At 40.3% G+C, this 10,726-nt stretch overlaps 1 protein-coding gene across 1 annotated transcript; it reads right to left on the bottom strand.

Moving 5' to 3' along the window:
* Positions 1-7,219: 7,219 nt before the first annotated feature.
* On the bottom strand, positions 7,220-9,592 carry LOC147455387 (small ribosomal subunit protein eS12-like). Its single transcript, XM_086514165.1, has 4 exons — positions 9,450-9,592; positions 7,779-8,067; positions 7,627-7,692; positions 7,220-7,545 (listed from the first exon to the last, which is right to left on the bottom strand). Exons 1-4 carry the CDS (start codon positions 9,458-9,460, stop codon positions 7,486-7,488), a joined length of 426 nt encoding a protein of 141 aa, XP_086370291.1. The 5' UTR covers positions 9,461-9,592; the 3' UTR covers positions 7,220-7,485.
* Between the last annotated feature and the right edge of the window lie 1,134 nt (positions 9,593-10,726).

Here is a 10,726-nt window from a genome sequence, read left to right as displayed (position 1 = left end):
GCTTGGGTGTATGCTGAGAAAATTTCAGCCCGTTTATAGCGGAAAACTTTTGATTTTGCTATTCCTATTTTTTTTTCCCTCTTGAGTGAACACCAGTGCCTAAGTCTGTCTGGAGATGCCTTGTTATGATCAAGCCAAAAGTCGTCTATTTGGAAAGGGTTTTAGTCATTTGTATATTTTTTCAATCATCGATATGAACTAGGGTTTGTCTTTCAGCAAAGTAAGTTACTTTTTGGATAATAGGTTCCTTGTTGATCAGTGCAACTAGCAAACAGGACTCCTTAAATGTTTTAGCACATTTTGTAACTTAAAAAAAAAATCAGTCACACGAGGTCGCTATAATTTGCATATTGGTAGGCACTCTCAAGTCGTTGAATAGGACCGTATACAAGGGTATACAAGACAGAGCGACAGTTGTTTTGTTCAAACAGAGAGGAGCCTCCGGGATTCTCTGTCACAAGTTTGGGCACCTCAATTAGGGTAAAGGGGCCAGTGGTGGGCCAGCTAAGAGGCGTTGGCCATAGCTCCCTCCCCTGTTATCAGATTTGAGTCGGAGGAGGCGCAGAAGATGCGCGGTGAAGAGAGGGTTTCATCGCAAAAATCTGAGCGCAATCTGCCTACGATTGCAGAATAATACATAGCGTAGCGCATTCTCCAATGCAAAATGAAGCTTCTCACGTTTAGAGATAGGCAAGGCCTAGTAATAATCAGTTTTTCAGCAAATCAAAGGACACCACCAATTTTTTGGCTCTAAATTGGGGGGAGGTGCAGCTTTTTTCTGGTACTTGTCTCCTTATTGGCCCCTTTACCCTAGTATCATCCCTGGCAACATTCAGCCAGCATCTTGGTCTCATTGACCTATCGCTACTCCCATTCTCTTCATTTTGCATAGTGCTTGCCATGATCCTTCTAGGAGCCAAAATAGGGACATCAATATCATATACTACAAATTTTGATCCCTTGGGAGAACCAAATTTATGCCCAACCTTTATGGCCCTACCTTTAGTAGGCGTGCACCTCTTCTCCCTCCTTGCCTCTTGACATGTTCGTCTTGAAATCCATGGCCTCCTCCCCTTATTCCCCAATTGATGCACCTAATAGCCTAATAGACAGCCTCTTCAAGGTCAAAGAAGACAACAAGAATTTTGCCATGTTCGCTCACTTGGAGAAAAGGGGACGGCCTATTAAAAACCGAAGAAGTGCCATAGGAAGAATGAGTCTATCGTTTGGTACCACGCTCAAGAGGCTTGCTTCATGCCATAGAGAGCTTTCCACAACTTTCAAACCATGGCACTGGAAGTTGAAGGCTAATGGAACCAACAAGGTTCTTCTTGCCCTATTGATTGAAAGATGGGGAGCAGGGGAAGCATACCAAATTTGCGCAATAAAACCAGTTTGATTGATAGCTTGTTAAACGCCAAAAATTTTGACAAGGCTCTTGCCGCAATAATTGAGATGGACAAGGATGCACCCCAAACACAATCATTGAAATAGCTTGATAGATCACAGATTAAAAATCAAAGAGATTAAAAAAGCTCTAGCCATGTCCAAAAGAAAGAGGTAGAGGGAATGATCCCATATGTGCTCACCTATGCAAGCTTGACAGCCTATTGTAGGGCAAAGAAGTCGACAAGGCTCTTCCCTTGTTCGGTCCCAGATATGTGCACCGACACCATCCTCATAGGGATGGTCTATTCTTGATGCTCATAAGTAGATCCTTATAGGGAAGAAGCTCAAGATGCTATCTAAGAATTTGGTTAAAGATTAATGGTCCACAAGAGACTCTTATGATTTGGAGTAGTTTTTGGCTGGTTGCAATATAATATAGACTTCTTTGCAGGATTCCTTGAAGAACTACACTATTTGCTTGTAAACAACCTGTGCAACAAAGGAAAACACAACCATAGATCGTCACCATGGCCATCGAGTTGATGCACCACGTACTGCGAATCACAAAGAGAACTCATAGGAACCAGCTAGGAACCTCCTCCTCGTGTGACCCACCCCAAGAGAAGGATGCACTCTAGTGTTTCCAAGGGCAAGAGCCCTAGCAACGTGAACGCCACGTGAGCACAAGGTGTCCATCTAGAGGTGACCCAACGGGGGATTTGAACTCACAACTCGTAGGTTGAAAGGCCAATCCTTAGCGTTAGACCAACTCTTTGGGGACAAACTACTATAATCTTGAGTTGGAAAATAATATCATTTGAGATTTTGTTGTTTGCATCTATTTTATTGAGCATCAAGTATTCCTTATGAAGCAATTTTGTTCTCCCAATGGAGCTAGCTTCAAGGACACAATCGAGAAAAGTTTGTTGACAATGAAGGAAACAACCTCCATTTCTTATCATTTTTGGAGAGATGATGTGCAAACTCTCCACTTACTTTTGTATGCTACTTTGGTAGACCATGCACCATGAATTTCTCAATGTCTTTTGCAAAGTTCTTATGGTGTAAAGAGTAAATGTAGCTTGCGAAAGCGATACCATGTACACTACTCATATATTCGGTTTTGCATCCCATTTGGTTCTAGCAGCATTTGGTGAGGTTTCTTACAAGAACACAAATGAAGTGTAGAAATTCCTGTGATTACCTTTGTGCAAGTACAATTCAAGACGTACATTACGGTCCTTATTGCTTTGGCCAAGAATGTGTTAGATAGACCTTTTCCCTTGAGCATACACCATAGCATCTCAACAATTACTTGATCCTTCCATTTAGCTACATCGTTAAGTTGTGATGTATGCATTGTGGTAAGTTATTGCTCAATCACGTGGCCCTTGCAGTACCAAGAGAATTCATTCAATCAAATTTTCCACCTCTATTGGATATACGTTTCTTGACATGCCATACTTTGAACTTTGCAAGAGCTTGATCTTTATTCTTCGAGAAATATATGCATGTCCCTCTACCATAATTGTGTCAATTAGCAGCATGAACTAGGAATATAGTATTGAATCGTGGTAGTCACCCATAAGACAATACAACCATCAGCTCCATCATGCATATTATTGACTACATACTATGACATCCCCACAAACGTCGTTGGTGCCGAATAGTGGGTGTAGAACTAGGTACCAATATATGCTCCCACACACACACACACACATGAGCATACATCAATACAAAGATTTGCACAATGAGTTTCTATTATAACTCTAGAGATGCAGGGCAGACTTAGCCACAATAAAGAAGAAGCAAAAAAATAGGAAAATAAGCACAAAAATAAGGTAGTTGATAGGGCATATGCACCACAACAGATAGAAAGAATCAAGAGCATGAACTAGGCCAAGGCTATGTTCTTCAACTTTCCATAAAGACTTGTGTGTACAAGCATTAGAGAAGTCTTTGCTCTTCTAGATTTTCTTGTAAAAATTGTTGCCAATGCTTTATTGTCCATCATACAACCTTCTCATTGTATCCTATAATTTGATAAACACTTAAAATATGTCACTCACCCAAACTTGAACAATTATTTGGGAACAACTTCCCTTATGTTACTCCTTTCACTTGCAAAGTTTGTTCTATTGTGATACAAGTTGTTGATGCAAGTTGACCTTCTTCAATGCAACCTCATTAGAATTCAATATGTTTAAACCTTTGTCAAAGAGGACTTCAATGCCACAATGTAAAGATCTACAACCTCATTAGAATTCAATATGTTTAAACCTTGTCAAAGAGGACTTCAATGCCACAATGTAAAGATCTACAATTGTTGGCCATTGGAGCATCTGAAATCGCCCTTTGAGAGATGATTTCTTCATGCAATTTGTCTACAAATTAAAAGTCTGAGTGTCCATCCTAACAAAATAATAAATAGACACCCTAACAATCAATAGAATAAAAGATGTGTCTATGATGTTTGAAGGACACAACGTAAGCTTTGGGGGTAGGATTACTTTTTAAAAAAGTTTTTTTAAAAACAGGAATTTTCTTAGCAATTTTTTAAAAATTCACCATCTGCAACAACTTTTTTATGTGGGTTACAAGGTTTCATGGGGATGCAATGCAACCTTCACATCACCCATTGATTTAATAATTTCTTTATCAATTAGATAAAGTTCATAGGTGCACAAATATTCCTTTATCTCTCCAAAATCACTCTTGCACATAAAAAAATTCAAGGCATAAACATATGGCATCCTTGCCTTCCTTAGAAAACTATGAGTGAAGCTCGGCTCCTTTTTGTAAAGAGAAACTTAATCCTCTTCAAATCCTAAGTATTGCCAAAACATACTCCTAGAGTATACAGGGTGATCAAGTTAAAAGTTGGACTCGATGGGAATTGTACCATCTTAATTAATAAGAAAGAAATATCGGAAGGGACGCCAGTCTTTGGGGCCACGTTTGTTGGCAAAGAGAAAACGAACAAACAATTCTTGCAATCGTTCCTCCTAACAACAAAGCATCCTCATACACACATCGTAGCTCCTTCAACAAGGTGGAATAAGCTTTGACAAAAAATTGTGATTTTTACAAGTATATTTCTCTCTACACCTGTTCACCTATTGCACTCTTAAATCAAAATAAAAGCTAGAAAGGATGAAGAGGTACATGTAGACACTGAGAGAAGCAATTCCAAAGATGACCTATTTGTAGTTGAAGTAGTATTTCAATCAATGCATGGATTAAGTAAGGCACATTTAGCCTCCCTAGAGTACTTTAAGTACTTCAACCATGAAGTTGAAACAAAATGAAGGCAATTTGGGGAATAGCAAGGTTTCTCCCACAATAAGGAGTAAAAAGGAGGTAGATGGAATTCAGAGGGTTTATTAGGAATAAATATTCCATACCAAATTGCATGATCAAACCAAATATTGCTAGATTCACCAAAGGTCCTAGCATCCAAAACATTGAAGGCACACTTAAAGCACTGTATGTAGACATTCCATACACGTCAAAGTAATATTCTACACTTGCCTTTCTAAAAGCCGTGTACCTTTGGCCCTTTTCTTACCAAATTGTGAAAACACCTAATTAGACCAAGAAAGGATGTGGGGAAAGGAGCTTTAATAACAACCACCCCACCCCACCCAAAAAAAGAAAAGCATTGTATTCCTTCTATCCCCAAGAATTATTGTCAAAAGGGATACCCGTATTTAAAACCAAGAAAATCTTGCTAATAAGCGCATGGAGATGGTTTACACTTGCATACCCTTTCTATATTTAATAGGTACCATCTCTAGAAGAGTAGAGATGCTCAAGAATATATATTTCATCCCAACAATCTTTCAACATCTTCCACAGCAACTGAAGTCATATTGAAGATGTTAATTCCCCCCTAGGCCTTTCCTTGAAATAGAGCATGAAAAGGGATATAGTGTGTCTCATAGCTAAAATTAGATGCAAGACACCAACTAGCTTTACAAAAAGCTCATACATCTAGGTAATCATTGAATGGCAGAGATTGTAGCAGACCCTAAAGGAAAAGAATCTTCATAGGTGCGAATCACAAAATCTTCTTGCACACCACCTCCTCATCGTAGGAAACCAGAACCCTTACATGGGAGGTGATATTTTGAGATGTTTGAAAAAAGAAAAGCACCACGTACACCGGTGTTCACTGTTAGTCACCGAAGGACAGATCTCATGAACAATGATTGAAGTAAATCCATTAGTTCATTCTCTAGAAGACCAAATAGAACTGTGAAGTTGGTGATCTTCATAGTTTTCATGTCCTTTCATCAATTTTAATTAAAATTGAGCATTAACGTTTAAAAACAGCAAATGTGTTCATACCCCCAACGCAGGTTTACTTATAACCACTACCTATCACGTGGACCGAATCAAGAATCGTCCAAAAGTAGTAAATTGCCATATACAGAAATTACAAGGGAAGAAAGCTGACAACGAGGGCTTGGCTGGCAAGAGTAGCCAGTCATCTTTCATGTCTAAAACTGAAACAAGAGAGTAACACAGAATGTGAATAAGCAGCAAAGTAAGATAAACTTAGGTGAAACCAAAGAATTCAAAGCAAATAGTCAATGTGTGTATCCACTAATCTAAATCTACGAAAGGGGCATGGGTGGGTGCGTGCGTGTGTGTGTGTGTGTGTGTGTGTGTGAGAGAGAGAGAGAGAGAGAGAGAGAGAGAGAGCACTATTTTAAAATCTTCTTGAGAGGCGCATCAATTGAGTAGTCTTCCTTGATTACTTGAAATAATTGCTCATTCCAACTTGAAGATAGTCAGAGTGTTAACAATGGTAGAATCAAGTCAAAAGAGAACCACTATTTGCTCGTTCCATCCTCTCCTTTGCTGTTCCTCCAAGGTGACCGTGCTAGGCAGCCAGTTATATAGAGCAAGACTGCTCAGGATAGAGACCTCTACAATAATCTTCAAAATTGGGCTATTCAACCTTAGCTAGAGCTAGTGGGTGATTGTGGCTTTATCATGGGTGGCACAGCCAACTTAACTGTTGGTGTCCACTGGAGAAAAAAGCCTACATGGCTTCCAATTGCATGCATCGCCCCAGGTGTGACTTCAGCATCAAATAGGCACCTTTTGTACCAGGCTCCTAGCAATGTGGGGGCATACCATCTAGTAAAGCTACCTATACCCACATATTTGGAGGTAATCTACACAACTATTGTCTTTCTTAGGACTCTACAGATGATAGATTGGCAATGCTTTTACATGCACTGCACATGACATACTGCTGGCAGTGCAGATTACCTCCTGATGGTGTAAGTAGTGCTAAAATCATTCAATTGGCCTGTTTTAAAGGCGAGAGTCGGAATTTCTCACTGGGCAAAGAGCAACAAGAACAAGACTAACCAAGTCAATATCTGCCGGAGCATTTACGTCAGAAAACCCTGTTGAAATCAGGCAGTCCACTTCAAGCACCAGGCGAAATGCACTTCACTAGAAGTAACTTCCAACCACAATGCCAATAACACATTCTGGAAAGCTGTACAAGGAGGAAGAGCAAAGACATTACAGTTGAGGTCACCTTGATGCCTACGGGCTCAATCAAAAGCTCTTGAAGACCACTCTCCACACACAATTGACATTAGCTCAAATTAAGAGAAAAATGACCATAAAGGCACTAACTAGAGAGGATTCAAGCAATGCACCTACACACTTCTCTACCACTATGCTAACTAATTAATTAAAATAGTGGCTCATATATTAGAGCAAGAACAACCTCAACAACCTTAAATACCAGAAGGAATAACCACCCACAGGCAAAAGAATCCGCAAACCCCAAGCTAGACCACAATAGTAGAAAGTCTGTTTTAATAGAAAAAAAGTATTGGGCAGCACACTGCGATCTTCGGCAAACTCATAAAAGCTAGTTGCTTGTGCTTCAATGTTAACACATAACTTTAGAGCCCAGTTTCAAAATTGCGAAGGTAATCAAACACAAAATCTAGAAGGTTCGAACAGAACCTCTGCAAAATTTTCCTTCATAAATGGAATCTCTCTCTACATCCATCAGAACCACAGCCTCGAAAATGTAACATGCAGAGTCCAGACTCCAGTGGACTAATGACTTTTCAGGTACTCTTGGACGACATTCAGACCCTCTGTCTCTTCTCCATAGTCCTGACACAAAAGCAACTCTTTTCAGACACAAAGCTCGTAAGACTTGCAACTGAAGTAGCATATAAACCAATTTCATAGTACCTTTACAACAACACAGGAGCAGCCAACAACCTTCCGCGCTTTTCCTTCGGAATCAATCTTACAAAGCTGCATGTACAAAGAAGGGGGTCATCATATGCAAAAGCAGAAAAAGACCTTAACAACAATACAAAGAAACAGACAAGGCTTATTACCCCGGCCCATTCACCAAGCTTTTTGGCACTGGGAACTGAAATTAGGTTGACATTGTGCTCAGAGCACAAGGCTTGCACTAGTTTACTATAATCAGGCTGGTTGCAATCTTCTGCCAATACACACAGCTGCGCTGCATGCTTCTCAATAGCTTTGGCAGCCTCATGGAGTCCCCTGGCAAGCCCATCATGGGCAAGTGCCTTCTTCAGCACATGCTGTAGACCTGTTAGAATGTCCATGGGCTCTCCAAGTGAAGGCCCAGACGCAGTTGGAGCCTCAGCCAAAACATCCCTGTTTCAGTTGCGAGAAAAGATTAGCAGAGAAAATTCCTAGCCCTGCATATCATTATCAGCAAGAATCAAACAAACACCTTGAGTACATATATAACATACATATATAGATATATATGTATGCATATATACAATATATATATATATATATACATACATACATACATACATACATACATACATACATACATACATATATATATATATATATATATACATATATATATACATACATATATATATATATATATACACACACGCACGCACACACCCATACAAACATGCATAATATATCCAAAAAACTCAATTTCACCATCAAAGAGAAGTGCATGCTCTACACACATAGTACATAAATATAGAATTCAGTCAATCTTGTACTGCAGACAACAAATATGACTTCTGGACAAGCTTCATCCTCATAATGGTACAAAAAAATGCTGCTGACAAAAACATAGGATGAATGAGTTAAAGGGAAAAATTGGGAGAAAAAAGTAAAGCTTCTCATGTGCCCCACAGCTTAGTAGCTTACTCTACTATGAAACATTTAGGAGCGAGTCACCATTAAATCCAATCGACCCTTTATCTACTACATTATATGCCTGGATGAATCCAGGTTAAGCCCAGATTCAGCTTTAGAGAAAAAGTGTAAGGTATTGACACATGGTAGTCATCCACAAGACAATGTAGCCATCAGATCCATCATGCATAGTATTGACTAAATACTCCGACAACACCAGCGTTGTCAATGCCGAATAGTGGGTGTGAACTAGGCACACACACAACCATTTATCGTTCCTACATTAGACAGAAAAACAGCACATTTTTGGGTAATAAGACACGAGATGCAAGGCTCAAACGACGAAATACCCCCAAAAAAAAGCACTGCTTTAGCTCAGCTGCCCAGCTTGATTTCTCTTTAGTAGATAGACCACATAGTACATGGGCATACGGACACCACCAAAACTGGGCCAGCACGAGTGTAGGCATTTTAACAAAGGCAGCCGACAGCATCTGCTGATGAGAACAATACGCAAGCGAGCCGTTTCAGTAATGTTGCCGCTCTGCTTGAAGGGCGTGGTCGTAGAACTTTACGTGAGGCAAACTAGGTCCGTCAGTGCCATGAGATCAATCGATCAATCAGACACCGACAGTCAAATTCCTAAATAAACTCGAAAAACGCCAGATATAAGCACAATGCTCCAAGTGCGTGAGTGTTTCTGCTAAAGGGTGTGAATTCGCCTCCACCAGATATGCAGAAAAGGTAAGCCTAGGGTTGTCGTTGTTTACACCCATGAAGAGGGCAAACGAGAATTCACAGCTGATCAAAGAGGGTTTAGCTGGAGCACACAGATGTATGTTTGAAGCAAAAGAAAATGCACATACCCGTCCGCCATCGCTCACGCAGGGTGTCCTCCGGGGGTTCGACTATTGGTGTAAGAGGAGAAATGAAAACGAACGCTAGGGCTTTGTGTGCGAGCGAGAGAGGGGGGGTGAGACGTTTAGAGTTCAATACCTAATGAACGTATTGCTAATCGCCCAGAATGTATTTTGGCACGAGTTCTAATGCACAAAAATGTGACCTTGAATCTATAGAAATTATCCTTTACGACAACCCATCTTCTCTTCTATTCGTGAGGTCGTGTTTTTGCTGAGCAATGTGCTTGTTGTCTCCATGTTAGAGAGAGGGGAGGGGGGGGGCTTTTCTCTTAGTGTGCTCACCATCTCGAAAGTTGAAGCTGCATCTTCATATGAATTGAGTCTCCTCTCTCTTCATCTCGCCTCTGGCACTATCATACGTCCTTGAGATGTCTTGTTTTTGAAGAAAAATCAATTTAAAATGTTATTCGTTGAGGAAAAAAAAAATTGACGTTGTCTACTGCTTGAGTAGCATTGGGCATATGTCGGTTCGGTTGGGGGGGCGGGGAGGGGGGGGCTTGGGGTGTTAGGTTATGGACTTTTCTTTATGCTTGTGTGTAAGGCCTCTTGTCTACTGAATACCTAAATGGCGAATCACGTGGTAGCATGAGGAAAAGACACTTAAAGGGTGTAGGTACCCATGAGGAGCATTAATAGAGGGTGTAAATTCACTTAGACTTAGTAAAAGGGTTCATAAAATGGCTTAAAAGAGCACCCACGTACTCTCAAGCGGACTTAAAGTGACTTGAGGTTGTTTATGATATCATGTATGATACCATATGAAATTGCTACCCTATTGGAATTAATAAGTTACTAAGTAGCAACTACAGTGGTGTACTTAATGGAGAGAGATAAAACATACACGAGAGAGATAGAGATCATACACAAAATATATATGTGATTCACCCAAGTACGGGGTACATCCACAGGAAAGCAACCACTCTATGGATTCACACTTCAAACTTTAGGTAATTATAAAAGGCTTAAACCCCTTAATGCTCATCCCGCTTGATTCTCTCCTTACCTTGCACTTCTTGCTTCTTCTCACTACTCCTTGCTTCACTCTATTTTCATGTGTAGAAAAGGCCTCCTTTTATAGATGCAAAGGAGCCTCTATGGGTTTCTCTTTCTCATGAGAGGTAGTCGCCCATGTGTAGACGAGTCCACCATAAAACCGACCACCGACCGTTGAACATTGACCATCGGCTCTTGAACGCCAACCAACAGCCATTGAATTACGGCCA

This window comes from Adiantum capillus-veneris, chromosome 6 (assembly GCF_014529385.1).
Source record: "Adiantum capillus-veneris isolate H3 chromosome 6, ASM1452938v2, whole genome shotgun sequence".
Classification (NCBI taxonomy): domain Eukaryota; kingdom Viridiplantae; phylum Streptophyta; class Polypodiopsida; order Polypodiales; family Pteridaceae; genus Adiantum; species Adiantum capillus-veneris.
This window is presented reverse-complemented; position numbering and strand designations above follow the sequence as displayed.